This window comes from Muscardinus avellanarius (assembly GCF_963383645.1).
Source record: "Muscardinus avellanarius genome assembly, chromosome: 6".
Lineage (NCBI taxonomy): Eukaryota > Metazoa > Chordata > Mammalia > Rodentia > Gliridae > Muscardinus > Muscardinus avellanarius.
In genome coordinates, this window is record NC_137791.1 from 136781555 (window position 1) to 136807551 (window position 25997).

A 25997-nucleotide genomic window follows, 5' to 3' on the forward strand; every position below is an offset into this window, starting at 1 on the left:
TTATGTCCCGTTCTTCAGCTCCCATTCCTAGAGAAAAGAAGAGCCTTGTGAGTCTGAACGGCCAGACACGGGCCGATGTGAGCCGTGCCACGACCCAGGGGCCTGTGCGCCCGGGAGGCTGTGGGCCACAGACAGCAAAGAGGTTCCTCAAAGTTCAACCCGGAGCTACATCCAACCCCGCTGTGCCTCTGTGGGCGTGGAGCAACCGCCCTGCACAGCTGAGTAGTGGTAGGTGCGTGTGGTGTGCCCCTACACCCATGGGAGTCAGCCAGCTTAGTGAGCGAGGGGATTCTGACCCCCGCTACAAGGACGGCCCTGAAGACATCTGCTAAGGGAAGGGAGACGGTCCTAAGACACCACCTGTTGTCTGATTCCTTTTTTTTTTTTTTTTTCAGTACTGGAGGTGGAACCGTAGGGCACTATATCTACCTCTGCACTACACCTCCAGTCCTATTTTTTTGTCTTTTAATTTTTGGAAACAGGGTCTCACTGAGTTGCAGAGGGCCTCACTACGTAACTGAGGCTGTCTGAGAACTGCGATCCTCCAGTCTTAGCCTCCCAAGTGCTGGCATTACAAGTGTGCGCCACCACGCCCGGCTATGCTTATTCTTTATTTTGAAACAGAGTCTTACTGAGCTGCAAAGGGCCCGTTAAGTAGCAGAGGCTGTCCTTGAACCCGAATCTTACCGTCTCAGGCTCCCAAATGCTGGGACTGAAGCGTGCGCCACCACGTCCTGCCTGTCTGATTCCATTTATGTGAAATGCCTCGGACATCAAATCAGAGAGAGAGAGTGGAGCGGGGCACGGGGCTGGGCGGGCTCCATAGTTTAGCAGACAAGGCAAGGAGCCAGGCCTGTGGCTACTTCTCAGCCTTCTTCTAAGCTGGGAAGCCCTGGGGTGGGCCGTGAAGCCGCTCCGAAGAGCTCTCTTCAGGTCTGAGCACTGCTCACCAAGAGTTGGAAATTATTCTAGGAAGACTCTTCAGGAAAAGGCTGGATGAGCAGACTAGCCTGGGCGTCATGGGCCTGTAACCCAAAAGGCCACCTCCAGCCAGGGAGCCCTTGCCAATATTCTCAGAAATCCAGACACCGGCTCGAGGTGGGCTCGGTGGGCTGCGTGTCAGATCCCTGCTCATGAGACGGGAGAGGCGTCCTCGGTGTCTCCTGACCTCTCAACAGGGCAGCTGTTTCCCTGCACAATGGGGACCCTCTGAATGGTGCATCTGACGCCAGCCATGGTCACACGCTTCACCTTTAGCGCACAAAGGTGGCAGTGCTCAGAGCCCGAGCCCCTTCGGCCCGCAGGGGTGTGCACGGGGAAGGCCCCCTTGAAAGTCGGAGCGGCACCACTCCAAGTCCATCTTCTGTGATGCCGAAGAAATGAGCAAGCGGGGTACTCCTCTGCGCCTCTTGTCTGCCGCTGACGGCAGACCTGCACAGGAGCTCCATCCAAACACGCCTCAGGGACAGCGCAAGGCGGCTTCACATCAAGAACACGGGACGTGAATGAGGGGCACGGAAGACCGGGGCTCTTCTTCCTCTACACACTAGTGCTGTTCTAGGAAGCTGCTGCTCAGCACAGCTCCCAGGACCTCCCACGAGGGCGTCCAGGAGCATGGCACATGGCAGACTCTGGGCCTTGTCCAGCGCAGGAGCCCCTACAGAAGCCGACCTTCTCCAGTCAATGTGGAGTGTGTTCAAGGCCGGCAGACAGCAGAGAGGAGGCCAGCCACGAGAGGCCAGAGGGGTGCAGGGAGGCCGCGCGGCCTCCGACTCATGGGACTCGGCTCCTGCAGGGGTGCACGCGTGGCTCCATTACAGTAGAGCAAGTCAAGAACCATGCAGTCAAGAACCGCTTGCCCTCGCCGGGCGCGGTGGTGCACACTTGTAATCCCAGCATTCGGGAGGCTGAGACAGGAGGATTCAGGTTTGCAGATAGCCTCAGCTACTTAGTGAGGCCCTCTATAACAGTGAGACCCTGCTTCAAGATAAAGAATAAAAAATAGGGCTGGGAATGTAGCTTAGAGGTAGAATGCCCCTGGGTTCTATCCCCAGTACTGCAACAAACAAACAACAACAAAAACCAGAACGGGTTTCCCTGATGGCTGGACGCCCTGCGCCAACACTCCCGAGAGGTTTTAGTTTGGCATCCAAGACTGTTGGTGGGTGGCTGCTCGCAGGAGAAGACTGGGAGATACTATGGGGTGGAGGACAGAGGTTCCGAGCACCTTGGGCCCGTGTTCCTGGGGCTGGGGAGCTGGGCAGTGCACTCCTGGGCTTTTGTTCTCTCCTTGTTGAAGAACCACAACATTTAGGGGCTAGAGACAACCTCAGTGTCCTCTCCCCCAAGGGGAAGACGGGCCCAGGGCAGCAGAAGCCCGCTCAGTTCCGAGAGAAAACGGGAGCTGGAGACTTTTCTTCTGCTGGAATCTCAGCCTCTAAAAGAGGCCTGCACTGGGGGGCTTGGGCGATGCGCTCAGCAGCCTCTGAAAGAAGCTGAGTGCAGGTGGAGAAGGCTTCCTCCTGCACCTACCTCGAGTCCTCGAGCCTCACTCTGGCCCAGGCATGGAGACCCAACTCGGCTTTCCAGGACATGGGGATGTAACTTGGCCTTCCACAGCATGTGTCCATGGCAGGGGGACCCACCTCGGCCTCCCCAGGACACGGGACCCACCTCGGCCTTCCCAGGACACGAGGACATATCTAGAAAGGCCACCTTGGCGTTTCTAGGACATAGGGACCCACCTTAGCCTTCCCAGGCCATGGGGACCTACCTTGGTCTTCCCAGGACACGAGACTGACCCACCTTGGCCTTCCCAGGCCATGGGTACCCACCTTGGCCTTCCGCAGCACATGTCCACGGCAGGGGCTGCCCGCGGCAGGCTGGCTCTTCTTGAGGACGGCCGCGCTGTTCACGGGGAGGGGGCCTTCGGTGTCACTGGTGTCGCAGCTAGAGATGGGTGAGTTCTCCAGAGTCCGATGCCTCAGCACAGGGGACTGAACAGAGAGGGAGAGAGGGAAAGTCCCAGTGAGGAAGGTCTGCAGTGACCAGTGTTTTCCAAAAGGGAAATTATTTTTAAAGAAGAAGAATTAAGAATGCCAGGCGTGGTGGCGCACGCTTGTATTCCCCGCGCTTGGGAGGCAGAGATAGGAGGATTGTGCTGGTTTGAGGCCAGACTCGCTGGCTTAAGAGACCCTGTTTCCAAATGAAAATAGATATATAAAAAAAGAGTTAGGTCTCTGGGAGTGTAGCCCGGAGGTGGAGGGGTTTCCAGGAACCCCAGTACCACCACCAAAAAAAAAAAAAAAAAAAAAAAAAAGAAAGAAAGAAGAAAAGGGATCATCTGCAGACAACCTGCTCATAGTGACAGAGCCCAGAGCCCAATGCACAGCAAGGCTGGTGCCGGGGACTCTGAGGCCAGGATAGGAGCCTGCTGGGTGGCTAGGCTGATGCCGGGGCCAGGGAGGCCAGGATTGGAGCCTTCCATGAGGCAAGGCTAGTGCTAGGGCCTCCATCCGAGGCCGGGATTGGAACCTGCCAAGGGGTGAGGCCGATGCCAGGGCCAGTGAGGCCGGGATTGGAGCCTACCGTGAGGCAAGGCTGGTACTTGGGCCTCTGAGGTCAGAATTGGAGTCTGCTGAGGGGTTAGGCCAGTTCCAGGGCCACCAAGGCCAGGATTGGAGACTGCCATGAGGCAAGGCTGATACAGGGGCCTCCAAGGCCAGGATCAGAGCCTGCCAAGGGGTGAGGCCAGTGCCAGAGCCAGAGAGGCCAGGATCGGAGCCTGCTGTGAGGCAAGGCCAGTGCAGGGGCCTCCGAGGCTGGGATTGGAGCCTGCTGAGGGGTGAGGCTGGTGCCGGGGCCAGCCTGGCCGGGATTGGGGCACGCCATGAGGCAAGGCTGGTCCTGGGGCCTCCAAGGCCAAGATCAGAGCCTCCTGAGGGGTGAGGCCGATGCCAGGGCCAGCAAGGCCAGGATTGGAGCCTGCTGTGAGGCTAGGCCGGTGCTGGGGCTTCCGAGGCCGGGATCAGAGACTGCCAAGGGGTTAGGCCAGTGCCGGGGCCACCAAGGCCAGGATTGGAGACTGCCGCGAGGCAAGGCTGGTACAGGGGCCTCTGAGGCCAGGATTGGAGCCTGCCATGAGGCAAGGCCGGTGCCGGGGCCAGCGAGGCTGGGATTGGAGCCTGCCATGAGGCAAGGCTGTATCTGGGGCCTTTGAGGCTGGGATCGGAGCCTGCCGAGGGGTGAGACTGGTGCCGGGGCCAGAGAGGCCGGGATTGGAGCCTGCCATGAGGCACAGGATTGGAGCCTGCCATGAGGCAAGGCCGGTGCAGGGGCCTCTGAGGCTGGGATTGGAGCCTGCCAAGGGGTGAGGCCGATGCCGGGGCCAGCGAGGCCGGGATTGGAGCCTGCCACGAGGAAAGGCTGTTTTGGGGGCCTCCGAGGCCAGGATCGGAGCCTGCTGAGGGGTAAGGCTGGTACTGGAGCCAGCAAGGCCAGGATCAGAGCCCGCCATGAGGCAAGGCTGGTGCTGGAGCCAGTGAGGCTGGGACCAGAGTCTGGCGGGTGGCCAGGTCAGTGCCGGGGCTGTCAAGAATAAGATCGTAACTTGCAATGCAGCATACACAGAGAAATATCACAGAAAAAAAAAAAGATGCTTTCCCTAATATTCAAAAACTAGGAAGAAATAGGTAATAGGAGGAGATCTAGTTGATGAAAGGGCCCTATAGAGGAGCAATTAAGGTGACCAATCAGAGGGGATGGGACGAGGGAGGATGGAATCTCTTTAAAACTCATGATGTATGTAAACAAATATATCAAAGTTAATCACCAAATCAAGCATGGGATCGAGGAGAGGGAGGGGATGGGATGGGGATTGGGTAAGGGCTAATTGGATGCTGTGTGCTGGTATATTCTCACAAGTCTTGTATTCCACTGTGATGTATGACTACAATGCATATATATATATATATGTAGAATTTTGGAAATAAGCAAAAGTAACAGTAGCAGAAGAGCTGGTGCTGACCTTCAGCCTGTTCACAGGCAGGAGAGCTGAGGCCAGAGGGGCGCAGGGCCTGCTGCAGAGACAGGCACAGTGGACTGGGGTGCCAGTGCTGTCTCCAGCTGGCTTGCGTAGTGCTCAACGCCTTAGGATAACTCTCACTGACCACTGCTCTCCAGAGGCTGGTGAGCAGAGGTCCCGGGGACCAGACTGTCCAGAGCTCGGGAATGCAGACGCTGGGCAGCAAGGCCACTAGTATGGAGGGTGCTGACCCTCTGCTGAGCCCTGCACACGCTCAGGAGGTTCTGGAAGGCTGTACATGGAAGAGCACACACCCTTGATGGCCACTGCCCCATCCTCAGCTCTTCCCTGTGGGACCACAAACCGCTCTTGGGAAACCATGTCCGCTGTCTGCTGCACATCCCAGCGGGCTCTCTAAGGACCAAAGCTTCCTGTTGTCCTTGCCATGCTGCTGTCACAGGAGAACAAGCCTCGGCTACCATTCAAGCTGCTCAGAGTCCCCGTGGGGCTTCTCGACCCCTCACCCCAAGCGCGTCTCTGCAGCGATGATCAAGCGGCCCTCAGAAATGCTCCTTAAAGGCAACTCTGCCGCCGAGTGTGGGGTGCGGCGGTCGGGGGAAAGGACAGGAAAGCCACACAGGTTCTGGGAGAGGCCAGGCGGGCAGCACCACCTGCGCCCAGCTGGCCGCTCTTCGAGGAGGGAGCGCAGCAGCCAAGAGGCAGAAGGCAACTATGCCAAGGCCAGGCAGGCGACAGCAACCGGGTGTGCTGTGTCCACTAGTGACCCAGCATCCGGTCAAGACCTGGTTCAAGAGGCAAAGGGCTGGACCCGCCATTACGAGGCTGTGCAAGGGGAGAGGAAGAGACTGTGCTTCCACCACCTTCTGGAAATCTCAGTGAAGCGGGAGGAGATTCGAAGCCAGTGAGCTCAACACAGGAGTGACACCCGTGTGTGACGGCGACACTGGGCCCCGCTCCCGCGGCCGGCTGCAGACACTCACCTGTGGACTCGACGTCCCCGACTTGGGCTCGATGGCCAGCCCCAGGGTGACGCCGCCGGCCAGGGCTTTCCTCAGGCTCTCCTTGACCTCCGTCAGCTCCAGCTCCAGGCTGACCCGCTCCGCCTCCCTCTGCTTGCAGTCCTCCTCTAGCCTCCTCAGCTTGTCCTCCAGGGCCACCTGGGGCTTCCTGCCTGAAACCAGAGACAGCCATCACTGGACGCCGGCCGCAGAGCAGGGCCCGGTGCTGCGGGCTCCCTGGTAAAGGTCCATGGCTTCAACTCAGCTCTTCTGGAAGGAACCCAGGTCCTTGTCCAACCACCGCCTCTGCTGCAGCTGAGAAACAGGACCCGCCCTGGGACTGGGCCCAGCACCCTTGCACAGAAAGGGGGATCAGAGCAGCGTGGTGTCTGAAGGTGCCCGACTTGGTGGCTGGCTATGGTTGTTCCTAGTTCTTCCAGTTACCCTGAGGTGGCGTACTTGCCTCCATGGTCAGACACCAGCGTGGGACTCTGCACATGAGTCCTTAAGGCCTGTTCTTTTGCTAATTCTATTTGAGATGTTTTGCCCTAAACTACGATGTACCCACTGGACAGATGAGAAAACCGAGTCTGAGAGGTTAGCAAACGCATGCTCACAGCCCCGGCCCATGCTGTTTAGCACCTGAGGCCCTGCACTCCCTGTAAGTCTGCCCCACTCTCCTGCAGAGCTGGGCCACAGGGAGGGAGAGAGCTGCCCCTGTCTCACTGCGCTTTGCCCCTCCGGTTCTCAGACTCGGTTTGTGATACGCCCAGGCAGCCTCATGTGAGAGCTGCACCCCAGCTCGTCCTTCTGAGGGATCTGCCTGCCTCCACTGTCCTCCTCGCCCTAACCCCCAAAGTGTTCCCGCCACCAAGTCAAGAGTGGCTGCAGCCCCGATGAGCTGTGCGGCGCGCAGGTGCCTGGGCTCCGGCCCGCACGAGCTGTGCTGTCTGAAAGCCAGAGCTTTTGCCCTGGCCTCTCCAGTCCTCTCCACCGTGCTGCGCTCCCCTCCCCATCCCAGGCTGGCAGAGTCCGAGTCTGACAGGTCATGGCTGCCCTGTATGAGAACCAGCCTGCAGCGGAGGCAACACAGGAGTTCCATCCCAGGTCAGATGTGTCAGACACTTTTGCCTGCTGACTCCGCTCCCTGGGCGGTGCCGCCTTTGTCTTCATCCTCTCTGGGACCCATGAGCCTGGCCACTTCCTGACCCCTCCAGACCCTGGTCCTCACTGGGCCCTTCTCAGGGTATGGCGGGCTCTACCTGCACCTGGGGTCTCTTTCCTTCCTGGGCATGTAAACAGCAGTCACGCCTGCTGAGTGGCTCCTACAGAGACGCCGCGTTGCAGGTGCAGTGACCAGAACGTGCTGAGACCCACCGTCCAGCAGAGAAGCCCACTGATTTATCTTTGGTCTTGGCCAGACCTCCAGGGCTTACCTCCAGACTACCTCTGCCATTGGCACCTGAAGCTGGGGACAAAATAGAGCCTCCCCAAGCGAGCGCCTGGCCTCAGGCCCTGGCTCTGCCTGCCGCAGCTCTGCCTATCCCGGGCTCGCCGGCAGGGACCCACAGCCCAGGAGCCCGCACGGGACACACATTCACGCTAGAGTGGCAGCCTGGGCGGGCTCCAGATCCATGGCAGAGCAGAATGAAGCCTAGACTAGCAGGAGCCAGCACCCGAGCCAGCGGGTGTGGGGCTCTCCCTACCAGCGTTCGCCTCGATGGCGGCCCGCAGGTCCTTCCTTTCTTTGCGGAGCTGCGCCAGCCTGTTGCGCAGGGCGTCTTTCCTCCTCAGCAGCTCCTCTTCTTTGGTCTGCAACCGCTTGGCGTCCGCTTCTACCCGGTTCTTGCCGTATTTGTACTGGTCGGCATCTGAAGGAAGCAGAGACACACGGGTCGGGCGCGCGGGGCCGATGACAGGTTAGGCACAGGGTCCAGGGAGGGGGACGGCAGGCAGGGACCAACGCCCCCTGGCATGCCAACCAGGAAGGACATGGGACAGGTCTGAGCTATGAAGAAAGTAGCTGGCTCAAATCCCCCACACTCTTTTTTTTAAAATTTTTTATTGGTGCACCCCCCATACTCTTTGGATCAAACTTTTACAAATGAAAATACACTGTTAGGGAATTCCTCTGATTCTCTTCATTCTGAGAGACGCACAACTTGTAAGGAGTCCTCTATAAGGTGGGGAGTTAAGATGCTGTAATCTGGGAAGATAGGAATCTTTTACTATAAAAAAGTAATTTCTAGAATCTGAGTAGTTTTCTGTATTTTCCAAACCCTGCCTAACACTGCCAGTTCTTCTGCTCGCGAGCAGGGCTGGCCCCACCTGAGGGCAGCTCCCCCGGCCCTGGCCTGGAGGAGCACGGCAGACACAGGGCAGGGGACAGATGGACCGGCGTGCCACTGACGCAGCGGCCCAGGCGGCATCTGGAGCCTGCGAGCTGGCACAAAGCCGGCCTGGAGCCTGGGGCCTGGGGCCTCCAACAGGTGCTTCCTACCTGTGGAGCGGGAATCATAAGAGCACGTAACTTATAGCATCCTTGTGAGGATTGAGTTAATATATAAAAGCGCTTAGAACATCCCAAATGAGGCCTAAGTAAACACCGGATGGATGGATGGATGGATGGGGAGGAAACTCCTTTCGGGGGACCTCAGCGGCCTGGCCAGCACCTGGCCATCCATGGCAAAGGGCAGCTATGGCCCGTGCTGTCTTCCCCTCATGACTCTAGGCTTTCAGCAGCAGGACCTCAGGAAAAGCCCCTTTGGAAACATGCTCCAGGCATGAAGATTCCAAGGAACGCTGACCGAGGAGCTCCAGGGCCTCCCACTGGCACGCCCAAGGCCGGCGCCCACCGCCCTGCTCCCGCCCGCCGCCCTGCTCCCGCCGCCTCTGCTTTACTCCCATGGCCTCGCTTAAGCTGGCATGGGCTTCGGTGCAGAAGCCCAGGAGGGAAGCGCGGTGGTAAACCCAAGGCTGGGCTGCAGGGCCGTGAGTCAGCACCCGGCCCGGCCTTGCTCGGATGCTCTGGGGAGCATCCCTGGCTCCACCTTGGCGCCTCCTTCTACAAAGCAGAGGCGACAAGACCTTCCTGGTGAGTTGGCTAAAATGAGACGTGTACTCCCTAAAAGAACATCTAAGTGATGGGACTCCTGGGCAGGACAGACACTCACAGGCAGCTGCCATCGCTATTGTGACAACCACTCCCCAAAGCCGGGTCCGTCCAGCGCCTGCCCTGAGCGCCTGCCCAGCAACCCTTGCAATGTGGGCCCTCAGGACTTCAGCAGAAAACTTATGGATAGCCTCCTTCCCCGATCAGCGCCCTCTCATCACAAAGAAACCCCAGAATGACATTAGAAGATTCAGGAGCCGGAGGATAAGTATTCAGCCGTGTGAAACCAAAGAATTACAAGTAGATAAGGCAGTGCCATTCTGCAGACAGGTCACACACACTGTGCTCAAACTGTGCTCCCTCTATCTGCACTCAGCCGGTCCCAACCACTACGGAGAGTAGCCTCTGAACGCCCAGTCCTCATGCGCCAAACTCCATTCAACCCCCATGCAAACGGCTGAATCTGAGAAAACACAGAACGCAGCCATTTTCTCCTTTGTTGCCATTAGATGTCACCAAAGTTAATCAAAATTCCCTAAAGAAGGTCTCACAAAGTCAAGGAATAAATCAGAGAAATAAAATAGGCACAGGTGCTGGAAGTCAGATCACGTCACCAGATTCAGCTCTTGCTTAACGAAGCCTTTGTGGCTCCCCCCACACATACACTTCTCGAATGGACGACACTAGAATACGTTTGTATAAATGTGCCTCGGGGGATGAGACTCGCCAGCAGGTAAGTCAGAGCAAGTCAGCATATTAACACCTCAGGTGGTAGGTAGCGCTTCGCCCGGGGCTCCCGGCCCATCTGCTGCACCGCGGGCCTCAGGAGAGCAGTGTAGACAGCTCGGGTCAGGGACACGCAGGTTTTCCTGCAGCAGAAGCAGCCAGGTGCTGCCGAGCAAGTCCAAGGCTCGCCCAAGCAGTGTCTGCGACGGAGGGCTCCACGCCCCCTCGTGGACTGGACTTTGAAAACTGGGTCCCATGCAGGCACCATTCAGAGTGCCGCCTTCCTCCCTCCCACACCTGGCATATCAGGTGGGGGGGGGGGGCTACACTGGCTTCACAACACAGGAAGGACTGCTCTACCAGCTCAGAAACAAACCCCGAGAGACAGTGGCCGACGGGCACGGAGACCGTCCCTGACAGGCCGGGCTGACTCGTGCTGGAGCGTCTCACGCTGACCTTGAGCCAAAGCTCGGTCGGGGGCCCACAAGAGCCTAAGCCCCCATGAAGTATGAATAGCATCTCCTTCTTCAAAAACTTATTTTAAGATTATTTGGATCAATATGTGTAATTGGAGTTTTATGTATAAGCTTATTAACTAAAACAGGTGTGCGATGGCTTGTGAGAGACTCAGGCAGCGAAGAATTTTTTCCCAAGGACAAAGTCTGGGCCAAAATATTAAGTTCAAGCTGACCTTAGTTTGGGCCAACATATAAGATTAGGTTCAAGCTGGCCTTGTGCTATGAGACAGAGCTGACTTTCTATGATTCATTAAATGTCTGACACCCTGCCCTGAGAATCTTTTTTCTCTTTGAACTTTCCTGCTCACGTGAATATGGTTTTTTTCTGTCCTGCATGAAAAAAAAGTATAAAAATGGTTGTACGTTCTGAATAAACAGAGTAGACTGCAGCTGGGTCCGTGTGTCAGCATCTCTCACGACCTCGACTCTTCTCTCCCCAACACACAAACCCCGACTCTTGCTAGGACTGGACCCCAGCAGACTTGCAGCTTCAGACCCCCCCGAGCCCTAGGAGCAGCCCTGACACTGCTTATCTAAGAGGCCGCCGAGAGCGGAGCCTGGAGTGAATACCAGCTGCCTGGCCAGCTGCCTGCTGAGGATTAGACACCTGGCACAGCGGGCTCAGCCGCAGTGCAGCCCCTGGGCTGTCTACCTGGAAAAGGGGCGGTACTGCCCTGGGCAAGATGCCTCTTTCCCTCCTGTCCCAGGTTCCCTGCCTGGTCCGCTTCTGGCCAGCTCAAGCTACCACGCAATGCTAGGGACGCACCCAGGGACTGCTGGACTTGTCCTGCAAGCTAGACAAGGACTCAGCACGGAGCTACACCCTGGCCCCTTTTATCTCAGAACAGGGTCTCGCTAAGTTGCTGTGCACGGGCCTCCACCCTGGGATCCTCCTTCTCAGCCTGGGACCACAGGTGTGCGCCGCCGAGCCCACTAGCTCGCAGCGCAGAAGCCTGGTCCTCGCCGGCTGTAAGACCTCGGGAGGCCCTACGGTGCGTGGAGGCCCTTCTCTCATTTGTACAACGGGGTCAATCACGACCCCATAATGTGACCGTGAGAAAGTAAGAGCCCGAGATCAAGACCGACTTGTCATGGTCTATAAAGCACGAGGGATCCACCATGCCCAGCGTCCCCGAGCGCCGCTCGAGCCTGGGGATCATGTGCCACCGCGCTCTCCCGATCCCAGCAACACACAGCCGCCTGCGCGGCGTCCAGCAGAAGGTGGCCGTTTAGAGAGCTCTCGTGATGCGTCAAGAGCTCATCAGGGACGCGCGGAGGTTTCCTGACCCAGACGCCAGGGCCCTCGCAGCTGCGCTGATAAGTGCCTCCTGTTTAAAACGTTACTCAAAGCACAGTGGACGAGCCAGCACTGCGCTTCCCTTTCCTTCCAGGGAGCTGGGTTAGAAGTCCTGTACTCCAACCGAGGAGGGAGGACAACGGGGCGCACGCTCCGCCACTCCCCGCACCCCCAGCCGGGCATTCTCTGTGGGAACAGCCCAGCCCTGCAGCTCTGGCCCTCGGAACCAGGGAGCGGATGGAGAACTCACTGGAAGCTGTCCGTTTCACGCCGGCTGCAGAATCGGCTTTTTTCTGCTGACCACCGAGAGTCTTCCCTTTTCCGGGAACCCCGTTCGATGCCAGTGGGGGCTTTTTCCCCTTGAGCTGTTGAAATAAACAAAGAAAATTAAAAACAAAACAAAACAAACAGAAACCCTATTTTTCCCTGCAGAAATGTCTTTCAGTCTGACTCTGTAAGCAGAGCCTAGCTCAGTCAGAGAAGAGCAGGGGAAGGAAAGGTAACCGGACCTGGTCCCATTAAGTGGTCCGTGAGGGAGAGAGCAGCACAGGCCTCAGAGGCTGCAACTCGCACATGTGTCTCCTATTGGACGCCAAAAGACTGACGGGCCACAATCCCACCAGAACTCCGCCCACGAACCGCACAGAGCCGTCCCAACTGGCCTCCCGACAGTCTAGATGCACAGGGGGCACATTCTGTCCCGTTTTTACCTGAAGTAACTTCGATACCGACAAGAAGATGAAAATGTAAACAGACAACAGACACGTGCTCGCTTAGCACGGGAAACATCACCGACCAGCTTTGGCCTCGGTCCTCATAAAAGCAGCGGGGCCACGGCGCTCACCCCACACACGGCAGCCCGGCCCTCTGGTCAGAACCTTCAAGAAGGCATCTGGGCGGCTGCTCTAAGCAGTAAAGCGCACGAAAGCCTTCCCAGGGAGCGGCGCAGCCTCAGGGCCAGCACTGAGTCCTGGACCTTCCCTTGTTCTGTCTCTTAAGATAGGCTGGCCACAGACTGGAATGTGAAGTGTGCCCATGTGCTTCCTGTTGGCAGGGCCCTCAAAACCAGGCACTCAGCTCCAGCAAAGCATACGAGTCTTAGGGGAAAAATGCACAAAATCCCAAGGGGAGTGTTTGCTCTGAAACGATACCGTGTTTGCCACAAACACGGAGGTGGATGGACGAGGTTTCCTTCATCTCCCCAAGTGACCATCAAGCCCCTCCTTACTAGGCTGCATGGCCACCTGTATGCTCATCCTGAGACACCGCAGTGCTCCGAACACGCTGAGCACCGTGCACTCCTGCTTAAAGGTCCAAAAGCAAGTGATCAGAGGAGTCACTTCTTGCTTGCTAATCTGTAATAGGGGCAGACTAAAGCAACTTGCAAGCCAAGCGTGGTGGGCACGCTTGTAATCTCAGTACTTGGGTGACTGAGACAGGAGTATCACAAGTTCGTGGCCAGCCTCAGCTACTTAATGAGGCCCTCTGCAACTTAGTGAGACTCTGTTTCAAGATAAAGAATACAAAATAGGTCTAGGGGTGAAATCTGGACGTAGAATGCCCCTGGGTTCAATCCCCACCACCATAAAAACAAAAAAAAACAACTTGCAAGTCAAGAATCTGTGAAAAGCTTCATTGTCCCTGCTCTTTGCAAAATCTTTGCCATTAGTTGATAAGATTCACAAAACTCCCAGGCAAAGTAGTGCCCTGCTTAAATGGTGCACTAGCCAGGACCGTCTGCCCAGGCCCTCGGGAGCCAAGCTGCAGATTCCGTTCTAGCTGAGGGCATCGCGATGATACTCGGCCTTGACCCGTCTGTGGCCCGCAGAAGCCGCTGAGCAAGGCTCCTTGCAGAACACGATGCTGTACCTGGGAATGCGGCCCGAGAGACGCCCTCCCCACAGAAGAGGTGTTAGTGACAGGCGGGGCGCAGGGCAGGCCGGAGGTGGGGCACTTGTAGTGGTTAGAGGGCAGCTTGTCAGAGGACGGCCGAGAAGCCTTTCTGTCAGCAGGAGAGGAGCGGGCAAAGATTTTCGGAGACGGCAAGTTATCGTAGAGGGCCGCGTTATCATACAGCACCTCTTCAACAGGGCCTCTGCTACAGGAGGCAGGAAAGCCATCTTCCGGGTCCCACTGAAACACACACAGCTTCGTCGTTAGTGACTCACACACAGAAGAGAGATCACAGCACAGCGAGAGGTCAGCGGCACCCCGACACGCTGGCATGCGCCCGCTGTTATCAAGGACACGCGCCCACACATGCACACACACAGACTCCACACACGAGCAGGGGCGGACCCAAGACAAGCCCTCCACTTTTGGGGGACTTAAGGAAGGTTTCTTTTTCCTTAAATCCAAGGTCATTCGATTTTGACATTTTTGTTTTGTTCTTTTTTTGGGGGGGTGTCTAGAGATGGAACCCAGAGGCACTTGACCTCTGAGCTACACCCCCTGCCCTGATTTTTATTTTTTAATTTGAAACAGGGTCTCACTGAGTTGCAAAGGGTCTCACTAAGTAGCTGAGGCTGTCCGCGAACCACGATCCTCCGGTCTCAGCCTGAATGCTGGGATTACAAACGCCCGGCTTTGTTCTGGTTTTTTGAAGCAGAAAATACTGCTACTTAGAGAAGGAGTCTGCGAGTCCCGTAATGAGGACATAGGAGTGGCCTGTGGGAGGGGCGGGGTGCAGGTGGAGTGGAAGCCGGGCCCATGGGGCAGTGCGTGAGACCCCGGGGCGCTCCTCACACCCCATGCTGCCTGCCGTGCTCGGGACAGGGTCTCAGGTGCGCACACACGGGCTCACTTGATCACAGTCATGGTAGGAGGCGGAGGGAAACTGAGGCAGTGCCAGGCCACATAGCCAGTGAGAGCCAGAGCTGGGCCCTGCCGCGCTCAGGGCTGCGTGCTATGCTGCCAGCAAGCCTCGGCTCCCCTTGGGTGAGAAGCTAGAACCGACCCCTGCCCGCCAGGCTTGTCCACGCTGGCCCTCGCGAAACAGGGGCCTCAGGTCACGGACACGGTGCACCACGGCCCTCAATCTGCCATACCTGAACTCTGTTAGAGAAAAAGAATCAACATTGCATAGAAACCGGAGGCTTCAAAATCTAACGGAGACGATGGGATTCTTTTAGTAGAAAACCTTGAACAAGGAACTAAAATAGCTACAGGCCACTTCAGGAGACAAAGAAGTTTCAGTGCATGGGGTTTAGAGGATAAATAAAATCCCAAACTAATAACCACTGCCAGGCCCTTTTGAGTTTCACGGGTCTTGACAAAATACCTCTCACTAAAGGGAAAATATTAATTCATGCATTCCGTTCATTTTAACCTGTTTTTACATTCTTCCTGCAGAGTTCCTTTCTGTAAGACTGTAATTACGGCCTTCTGTTATAAAAATAGCACAGGTTTAAAACCCCACAGTTGGGGGTGTTCACGATCCTCGCAGTCACTCTGCGGCCCATGTTGGTGATGCTGGGGACCCATCTACAACCTAAAAGTAATGTAGATAAACCTGGCCGTGAGCATTTCATAACAAGAGCCTGGCATGCATTTATATTGGCCCAGAGTCACTAATGGTGTAGATCAGACTATCATTCTCCTAAAATGCCAGCCTCAAGTCACATGGAAGACATAGGGACCAGTGACAGCCCACAGAAGTTTCTAGATTAGAAGCAGGTCTGGTCACACTTTTATCTTGATTTAAGCATCAGGGGAGACTCAGGGTAAGAATTACGGAGTGGAAACATTGCTCCGATGTTAGGTACTGGGTCAAAAGTAGGAATTTTATGAAGCCTAGAAATGAAGCCTTCTACAGAGGAAATTACTTGAAAATTATCACATGCAGAAAAACAGGTTAAAGCCGAGCCAGAGCAGAGGAAGCCCTCGGTGTGCAGAGACCGCAAATCCACACACAGGACCCTGTTGGAAAAGCTCCCGTGGTCCACCCAGATACGGGCTGAAACAGCTCCTAAGCACAAAAGCCCCACAAGAATGGCAGGCTTCTTTCTAAAACAGATTAGGCCACAAAGGTCGTTAAGCAGCTCACATGTCCTGAGCCGGCGTCCTGCAGGCTGCTCTGGAGGACATGAGCGGGACCCAGTGGGACCCAGTGGGCAGCATGTGGTGTGTGGATGCCTGGACCACTCAGCTCACCGTGAACTTCCCCGTGTTGGCGCACATGCAGAGAACGCCCCGGGGAGGATGTGCGGGGCTTTTCTGGGGAGGTCGGGAGGCCAGGTGGGGTTACCGCTCCAACCAGCTCCAAGGCTGAGACTAAGGATGCAGAGGTGCAGGTGAGGTGGCCCCTGGGATGTGAGTCTGGGCACGGAAGCCCAGAGCCAGACACTAGACAGGGCTGCTTGACCCAGAAGCGCTGGTGGCCACAGCACAGACCCAACACTGGCCTCAGGAGCTGGGGCCACCTTGAAATGGCACAGCGGACAGAAGGGAGGGCAGAGACTGCCAGAACCCCGCCTGGAAGGCTCACCAGGGTCTGTCCGCAGGGGAGGGCCAGGGTGAGAGCGCACACCCAGAGCTCCTCAGACATCAGAGACCAGGGCGTGGTGAGGGGGCCTGGCTAGACCCAGCCCCCCAAGGCAGGGACTGTCCCCCAAACAGTGGGCTGTGCAGACAGGTGGGAGGTGGGCGCCTCTGCTCACCCTCTGATGCCTCGCCCGGGGTGCAGGCTCTGCCTGCTCCTGCATCACCCCTAGGTCTTCTAGAATGAGCCTCTGTGAGGGGGCCTGCTTCCGTGCCAGCTGCCCCGCAGGTGAGCCCGGGGACGGGGCAGCAGGCGGTGGGGAGGGACGGAAGCCAGGCTCCAGAGCTGCTGGCGCCACACTCACCGAGCCGTTGATGCAGGGGACGTCATCGTAGTGCAGCGCGGTGCCGCTGGGGTGGGCGTAGCCATTGGAGATGCTCCCCAGGTACGGGCTGCTGGACACCACACGCCTGTTCATGAAGCTGAGAGAAAGGGCGGGTCAGGACCCACTCAGGCTGCCCTTCCTCCAGCCTGTCAGCCAGGCGTCCAATAAGGAACATCTGCAGTCCTCATCAGCGCCGCCTGTGGGCAGAGCCTGGCCCTACCAGGAGCCAGGCAGGCCGCCTGCAGCCTGGCAACAGAGAGGACCACACGGCCTGCGAGGCTCGCAGCGCCCAGGCCCCCAGCTCAGCACAGGCCTTCCCTGGCCCCGAGCTGCTGGGAGCCCCTGACGGCAGCCGGTTGCCCTTCAGAAGGTGTGGTGCTGATGCAGGAGAGATGAGGTGGGTCTGGCTTCAGTCCTCACCAGAGCTTGTACAGCCCTGGGATTCCCTAAGGAAAGGAAACGCTGAAGAGGCCCCTCTTCCCCCAAGCTGATGTGGGTGAGGCCGCCCGGGAGCGCCTTGGGTGGAGGCCGGTCACCATAGGAACAACTGTGTCATTTGAGGCACGTGGGGGCTGGGAGGCGGCGCATGCAGAGCGGCACCGAGGTCCCATACCAGGCCATGAGGGTGCCACCTGTCCCAATGGACCAGTAATCCAGTCTGAACAGGGCCCAGTGCTCTAATAATGGCTGAGCCCGAGGGTGGGGTGCAGGAACCTCAGGATCCAACTGCCCGTGCAGAGGGGACAGCCTGGGCTCTGAGCATGAGAACCACGGGCAGTCCTGGGGCTGAGCCCTCCCTGCGGGCTCTGACGCCATCCTGGTGCCTGTCCGAGACCACCGAGGGGCTTCTAGCCCAAAGTGCTCCCCCGAGAGGGCAGGGCCAGCCTGGCTCCGAGCACCTGACCACCCACACAGGGACGCTCAGCCCTCCGCCCTGCTCAGACGCCCGGGCTCCAGCTCGCCTCCGCCTCTGCGCTATCGTGTTGGAAGTCCTCCTCCCCCATCCTGCTTCAGCATCGGCTTTGGAGATCACGGCCCTTGTCAACCTGGGCCACCTCTGTCCTGGACGTCTACACACACATGCTCACAAAGACGAGCCCAGTGAGAGTGCAGGCCGGGCTCTCAGGAGAGCCGTAAATGCCCAGGGTGAAGAAATAACCCAAACAGCACTTGTCCTCTGTAAGCAGAATTCAGTTGAAGAAACTTAAATTAGCCTGGTGTTAACAACACATTTTTTTTTTAGGACCTTGCGTTTCTATGATCACTAGATTAAAAAAAAACAGCGAGGGAAATGCAGGGTGAAGTGAAGTGGCCTCTCAAGGAGGCTACACCACAAGCTCTGCGTGGAGGAGCAGGGGAGGGCCTGCAGAGGCCACCGGTGGCTCCCACGCTGCCCAGAAGGGGCTCCCAGGGAGCGCGCTGCTGCCCTCTGCTGGGTGGAAGGGTATGCACGGCTCTTCCCACAGTAAACGCAGTCACTCCTGTCACTCTTTACCGCTTCTTCCTTTGCTTATCAAAAATTAATTTGCCAACCCAGGCGTGGTGGCGCACGCTTGTAATCCCCACGCTTGGAGGTGGAGACAGTAGGATCGGGCAGGTTCGAAGCCAGCCGCACTGGCTTAAGAGACCCTGTTTCCAAATAAAAATATAAAATAGGTCTGGGAGTGTAGCCCAGAGGTAGAAGGGCTTCCAGGAACCCCAGTACCACTAATAATAATAATAATAATAATAATAATAATAAGTAATAATTTAACAATTCTATACTTAAGTAAAGTTAAGTATAGCCAAATGAAACGTAGAGGAAGAGAAAAATGCACACAGGAAAGACAGCAAAGCCTAGACACTTGAGCGTCCCACCATGACAACCGTGGACAGTCTGTAATACGTACTGAAGGCTCTCTACTCTTCTGAGCCCTGTGGGGCTAAGGCGACCTGCATGTTTTTGTGAGACGTGGCGAGCAGGTGGATAGAGTGGAGCCGGCAGTGTGCCCATGCTGCACGTGTGTGGGCGTCTTCCTGTTCCTCGCAGCAGGGACCACCGTCTCATGGTGCTTTTCGGTTTCAATTCCTGCACCGTGCCAGCGCTCACTGAGGTGAGTGTCAGGGCAGAGGCTGACATGCTCCTGCCTCCCTGACGGAGGCATCCACAGGATGGCTGGCAGTGCTCCTCCCTGACGGAGGCATCCACAGGACGGCTGGCGGTGCTCCTCCCTGATGGAGGCATCCACAGGACGGCTGGCGGTGCTCCTCCCTGACGGAGGCATCCACAGGACGGCTGGCGGTGCTCCTCCCTGACGGAGGCATCCACGGGACGGCTGGCGGTGCTCCTCCCTGACGGAGGCATCCACGGGACGGCTGGCGGTGCTCCTCCCTGACGGAGGCATCCACGGGACGGCTGGCGGTGCTCCTCCCTGACGGAGGCATCCACGGGACGGCTGGCGGTGCTCCTCCCTGACGGAGGCATCCACGGGACGGCTGGCGGTGCTCCTCCCTGACGGAGGCATCCACGGGACGGCTGGCGGTGCTCCTCCCTGACGGAGGCATCCACGGGACGGCTGGCGGTGCTCCTCCCTGACGGAGGCATCCACGGGACGGCTGGCGGTGCTCCTCCCTGACGGAGGCATCCACGGGACGGCTGGCGGTGCTCCTCCCTGACGGAGGCATCCACGGGACGGCTGGCGGTGCTCCTCCCTGACGGAGGCATCCACAGGACGGCTGGCGGTGCTCCGGGCAGGACTGAGACACAGACACTCAGCACGCCCTAGTGGGCAGAGACCTCCCCTACTGCAAATCCACCCACAAGGTTCCAGAAAGGGACTGGGCCAAAGAGGAGGCGCTCAGGAGCTCAGAGGAGCGAGTGGGCCACGGCCAGCGTCAGACCTCTCGGCCGGCTCTGAGCTTCCGCAGTGAGACCGTGAGGCACGCACCAAAGTGGAAATGAAGTGAAACCCAAACATCGGGACGTCACAGGAGGACTCTGAGAGGATCTGCAGGGGCCCAGATGAGAGGCCGACTGGAGAGGACACCTGTTCTCAGGTGATCTCCTACCCCGGCCAGAGTGAACCCTCGCTGCCCCTGCAGTTTCCCCATGGGCCTGCAGCCTGGCCCGACAGGGAGAAGGTTCAGGACAAAACTTTAAATATTCTGCTTCTATTATATAATCCATAGCTTATTTAAAAACAGCCTCTCTAGCTGAGCATGGTAGTGCACGCTTGTAATCCAGTACTTGAGAGGTTGAGACAGGAAGATCACAGGTTTGGGAACAGCCTAGGTTACTTAGTGAGGCCCTCTGCAATTTAGTGAGACTTTGTTTCAAAATAAAGAAAAAATAAATAAATAAGCAGGGGGTGTCGCTAGGAGGTAGAATGCCCCTGGGTTCCATTCCTAGTACCACAAAAGAAAAAACAAAAACAAAACCAGGCTCTCTGGAAAATATGTTTCTCCTGTGAGAATATACATTGTTTTGTTTTTTCTTTTCTGTCCTATTTCTAAGATATATTGTTGCCCTTTTTCCCTCTGTAGAATCTGGAGTCAATCAATAGATTTACTGTCCTGAAACAAAAGCGCCTCTGTGCGTCTCTGCTAGGTGGATCTCTTACCAGGCAACACTCGGGCACGTCTCCGCTGGCACCTTGCACTCCGACGGGCACATAGCTCTTGGGTTGGCACATCTTCAACTCTGATTGGCACATCCTGCATTTGGACCATTCACGCAGATATCTGTTGGCACATCTTCCTCTTGGATTGGAGCACCTTCCTCTTGGACTGGTGCGCCTTGAGCTTGGACCACTCTTGGAGATCTCTGTTGGCGCGTCTTGCTCTCGGGTTGGCTCGTCTTGCTCTCGGGTTGGCGCGTCTTTCTTGCTCTTGGACTGCCACATCTTACGCTTGGATCAGTGCATCTTATTGTTGCACATCTCTTCCGATTGGCGCTTCTCGAGCTTGGACCACTCATGCAGACCTTGGTCGGCACATCTTGCACAGACATCTCAACTGTTGCCGCAGGTGACTGTTCTGAATAATCACGGCCCTTAGTTTTATCCCCATATCCTTAGGAGGTCCCTCCTGCCAGGAGTTCTCAGCTCACAGGCACTCTGTTTGCCTGGAAGACAGGTGCCTAACTCTGAGCAACCACGGTTGGTCTGTCAGTTGTCTTTTTCAAGTAGAAGTGAAAGAGTTTCAAGAGAGGCAGGCCGCTGGCACCTGCGCTGTGGGAGAGCCGCTGGGGCCTGCGCGCTCTGCTTGTGGGCTCTGGGCCTCCCGACACGGCTCTCGCGACACCAGAGACACCACCTCGAGGGACTAAAGAGCTCCTCGCTGGATCATTATAGAGGGAGTAAGTAGCCTTCTGCTTTATCAGGGACACGCTGAGCAAAGCAGTCCTCTTTTCACGACGAGCACCGCTGAACCACTGTCACCGTGTGCTGAGACACCAGCCCACCCCACCCTCGCCTGTGCACCACCCACGAAGATGTCCAGGCAGCGGAAGAGGACACGATGTCTTGGCATTATTATAAAACCAGTTCTGACGTTACGGCCTGCCCAAGAGGGTCTTGCAGCCCCCAGGGCCTGTGCACCATAGAGCACTGTTGCTATAAATAACTGCCTTCTTTATGTTAAGGAGATATTCACAGCTCAAAGGAATGGTTTTGCATAGAACAGAATTTTTTTATATTTTTATCTTTTTTTTTTTTTCTTGCAGTGCTGTGAATTGAACCCAGGGGCATTCTACCTCTGAGCTACACCCCCAGCCCTATTTTTTAAATTATTTTGAAATAGGGTCTCACTAGGTTGCAGAGGACCTCACTAAGTAGCTGAGGCTGGCGCGAACTGCGATCCTCCGGTCTCCGCCTCCCAAGTACTGGGATGACAAGTGTGCGCCACCACGTCCGGCAAGGATTTTTTTTTTTTTTAAAGAGCCTAATTTAGATTTAAAGTAAAGCACTAGCCGGGCGTGGTGGCGCACGCTTGTCATCCCCGCGCTCGGGAGGCGGAGACAGGAGGATCGCGCAGGTTCGAAGCCAGCCGCGCTAGCTTAAGAGACCCTGTTTCCAAATAAAAATATAAAATAGGTCTGGGAATGTAGCCCGGAGGGAGAAGGGCTTCCAGGAACCCCAGTACCACCAAAATAAATAAATAAATAAATAAATAAATAAATAAATAAATAAAGCAAAGCACTAGACTAATGGCTTTACGACCGTGGTCCTCACTACAGCAGCATGCAGAATCACTTCTGTTCCACAGAACTGGGTTCTCTCTCACCGGGGGCAGCAAACTGCTGCCCATGGGCCAAACACGGGCTGCTGGCTATCTCTGCAAATAAAGCTTTACTGGAACACAGCTAGTCCTGTTATGTTGTACTGTCTCCGCCTACAAAGGTAGAGAGCAGTGGCTAGCGCTGGGAACATGTGGGCCGCAAAGCCAGAAATATTGACTCTCTGGTCCTTTCTACAACAAGTTCACCCACCCTTGTCTTAACAGAAACCCCAGAAGGCTGACATAACAGAAATAACAGACGTGCTCAACAGAATCAGGACTGAGGCCACAGCAAAGGGAAAGGCTTTGGTTGGCATTTGTCCACATACTTTCACACAAACCAAGGTGGACCCTTAGGGACGAGCGGGCACTCACTCCACGGCCGGCCCGCACGGCTGGCCCACGGCTTACCAGAAGGTCTGCTTGGCCGTCTGGATGACGTTTGCGGACATTTCCACGTCTATGTAGTCGTAGTGTAGAGCTCCCGGGTCTGTCGAGGACCCCGTCTCAGCCAGTAAGACCCCGATCCACCTGCCCATGTCTTCAGACGAGGATGCCTACCGAGGGGAGGAGAGACGCGGTCATTTAACTACGGTTCCACAGCTCTTCCATTTTTGAAAATGTGTCAGCAGAGCCCACATGATGGCTAAGTGTGGATGAGAAAGAAGAGCCGGCCATGGGGGAGCCATGCCACGTCACACTTACACCCGCTTCTACACAGGAGGGCCACAAAGCATCATGCCGAGGGGACAATGACCAGGGGCACTGAGATGCCTACCAGTGCCCTGGCAGAAAGGGACCGGCGTGTAAGACACAGAAAGTGGTGTCACCAATGGAGTCCCAGCCTCGTTCAAGGAGATCTGGCCGTCAGGAGCAGCTTCAGGCTTACCTAGATGCACAGGGAGCCTCCCTCCCCACCGCCCCGGCCTCCTAGACCCGGAGCCTGGCTGCGGCCCCAGCGCCTGGCAGGGAGTGGCCTGTGTCTCTTGACTGGATGGCACAGCGAGTTAACCCACTTTTTTGTCCTCTGTGTTTCTACAAGTGGCACGCTGGTTTGGAGTTAAACACCAGGCTGTCTGCCTTGCGCCTGCCATTTTTAAAGATGTTTGCGACCCCCACCTCCAGCACCATCTGCTTCATCTGTAAGCCTGAAATGTGTCTTTAAGGTGAGACTCATTAAATATTGAAGCCATCCTTGTTAAGTGATGTAGAAAGTCAGCTGTGTTATATTTTTAATGGTATTTGAAAGCTCTAAATCAATTTGACTAGACATATCTGTCAATAATATTTAAAGTTTAAGGAAATGGAGCTTTCAAATTTATGAGTTAACTGGGCATTGAAGAAAAAAAATTATTTCACATAAACGTTACTAGTTTTTCTTTATAAAGATCTGTAAGTTGAGTTTAAAGGCTTAAAGGAAACTGGGTTTTCTGACTCTGTGCAGCAGGCCAAGCCTCTCTGGAGGAGGGGCCTTTAAAAGGGCAGGAGGAGTTTGGTAAGCGGACTGTGCTGGCTGTGACTGGTACCGTCCACAGGGCAGGACTGGGGAGTGTCAGTGAGGAATGCCAGCTACACACCCTGCAGAGATTAAGAATGGATGGATCAGTGTTTACCAAATTAAATGAATTCATTTGAATATTCAGAATTTTTAAAACCACAAACACGTTGACTTCAGAGGCATGCTGTCCTTCCCCAACAGAATCTGTACTGGGAATGTGCACTCTGGAGCTGAGGGCTGGCTCCTGGGCAGCTCGGCACACGCAGGCCCCGGGTTCCCACCCCAGCCACAGCCAAGCAAACCGACAAACAGCCAGGCCCGCATCAGTAGGTAAGCTTCTGCAAGCACTCTGTTCAGGCATCTTTAAAAGTGCTTTAGCACAGTATCTGGGATGTGATACTATTACACTGGAGTTTACTACCTGAACCGTCACAGTTTAGTAAGTGACGTCTCCCCGTGGGCTTTTAAAGTATGGTCCAGTGGTGTTGAACTGGAATTGGCAGTGTTATGATGTCATGGCTTAAGTAAGGGTAGATACAGAAAGAGGTTAAGCCGGGCGTGGTGGCGCACACTTGGAATCCCAGCATTTGGGAGGCTGAGACAGAAGGATTCTATTTCGCGGCCAGCCTCAGCTACTTAGTGAGGCCCTTTACAACTCAGTGAGGCCCTGTTTCAAAATAAAGAATAAAATAAAATAGGGCTGGGGGTGTCTCTCAGAGGTACAAAGCCCCTGCGTTCCATCCCAGTACTGCAAAAGTAAAAAAGAGACTGATGTGCGTGCGTGTGCGTGCGTGTGTGTGTGTGTGTGTGTGTGTGTGTGTGTGTACTGGCTTTTAAATATATGTCATATGTGTTACACGTGTTACGGGCACCTGTGTGTGCACACTCACACCCTCTCCCTGGATGTCTCTACTGAAGGGCCAGCCCTGGTTTCTTCCCCTATCCTCTCCTGAGAGGCACTGAGGAGCTCTGGACAAGGGCAGGTCCAGGCCTGCGGCGGCGAGAGGCCAGGGCCTGGAGCACCGTCGTGTGCAGTGTCCAAAGAATGACAGGGTCTGGGCCTCCACTGGAGACACGGTAGAGGGCAGAGGACTCGAGAGTCAGCTCAAGGGGACGTGAGCAGAATAAATCATGATGGGGAAGGAGCGTAGCTTCTAGGATGCCCACAGACACACATGTACACGTAAATGCGTGGGTACTTAGTGAAACAGGAGGGAGGAAAACTCTTCCTGGCAGCTGGTGCCAAGAGATGCAGGAGGGATGCTGGACAGAGAGGGCTGCCACATAGCCGCCTCATGGCCACCGCGGTCATGATCACGGGTCCACAGTGGTGCCAAGCTTAGTGGGTGAAACCCCAGGTATTAACAGGACAGTTACACCGTCTCAAAGTATCTTCCCACACGATAATTACTACAGATAAAGGGAAGCCGGGTGTGGTGGCGCACGCTTGTAATCCCAGCATTCGGGAGGCTGAGACAGGAGGATCGCACTCTTGTGGCCAGCCTCAGCTACTTAGTGAGGCCCTCTGAAACTTAGTGAGACCCTGTTTCAAAATAAAGAATTAAAAAAAAAATAGGGCAGGGGTAGAGCTTGGAGGTCCAATTCCTCTGGGTTCCATCCCTAGGATGGCCAAAAATAAAAAATAAAAAATTAGCTGGGAGTGTAGCTCACAGGTAGAATGCTCCTGGGTTCAATCCCCAGTACAGAAACGTAAATAAAAATAAAGGGAAAAAGCAGTAACTTACAGGAGGGAAACCCTACCCAAAGGTGAGTGTGACGAGTCATCGGCACACGGGCCCCACCTGCCCCCACTGGACGCATTGTAATGATATCGTGTCCCCAGGCTCCTGCCGAGCCATCACAGACTCCAACCTGAGGAAGCGTGAGGAGCCTTCCGAGAGGAGGCTTCCGAGAGGAGGCTTCGAGCACCTGTCTGAGCCTTCAGAAGTACCGACGCAGACGCCAGAGAGACAGCAGAGGCTGAGGAGAGTCACGGCGGAACGCAGTATGTGACCGCTGTCTCTGCGTCTTTGGAGGATGTTCAAATGAGCAGGGAAATCTGGTTAGGATCCAGGAACCAGACAGGACTATGAAAGTGTTGATTTCCTAACACTAACCATTACGCTGTGGTTCTAGTAGGGTGACGCCCTTGTTTTCAGCAAATACACACGGAAGTATCTGGGGTGGAGGGAAAGTATCTGCTTCTCCGTCGACACTTCCATACGCGTGTCGGTGGTAGGTAAGCGGCAGGTGGGAGCGTGTGCGCAAGCACGGCTCTGGACGAAGCGTGTGATGCTTCCTGGACAGTCCCTTCGGCCCTTCTGTAATTCCAAAATCATCTCAAAATAAAAGCTAGAACGATGCTCCTGGGAGCAGCACAGGCCACGGCTTCACAGGCGGCTCACCGCACCTGGTTACTGATCAAGGCAGTTTCTGTTTCTCTTGGAATGTGCGGGACTGTTGCTTGTGCCGATTCTAAGTCACATTTACAACTGGAAAACAGCCATCTTACACCATGCAGTACCAGTTAAACGTCTGGCTGTGACGCAGGAGCCCGACACCGCTCCCGTCATGGCCCAGGACTGAGCGACCTGTGGCACAGAAGGCCAGAGGCGACCTCTCACCTCCACGCCCACCCTGCTGGCCTCCTCCGCCTGGACCCCCAGCCCGGCTTCTCACGCTT

The 25997-nt window shown here is 55.9% G+C and overlaps 1 protein-coding gene across 2 annotated transcripts in view; it reads right to left on the reverse strand.

Moving 5' to 3' along the window:
* AFAP1 (actin filament associated protein 1) overlaps window positions 1-25997 on the reverse strand; it is a gene marked incomplete at both ends in the record, with an annotated part of 74751 nt that continues 48754 nt past the window's right edge. Inside the window, 8 exons of one of the 2 annotated variants that reach the window (XM_080697348.1) lie at window positions 1-27; window positions 2835-2996; window positions 6025-6215; window positions 7749-7913; window positions 11946-12060; window positions 13565-13828; window positions 16540-16657; window positions 22228-22373. In XM_080697348.1, the coding sequence (XP_080553474.1) occupies window positions 1-27; window positions 2835-2996; window positions 6025-6215; window positions 7749-7913; window positions 11946-12060; window positions 13565-13828; window positions 16540-16657; window positions 22228-22373 (1188 nt within the window). The remainder of the gene's footprint in view (window positions 28-2834; window positions 2997-6024; window positions 6216-7748; window positions 7914-11945; window positions 12061-13564; window positions 13829-16539; window positions 16658-22227; window positions 22374-25997) is intronic. The other variant, XM_080697349.1, reaches the window with a different exon arrangement.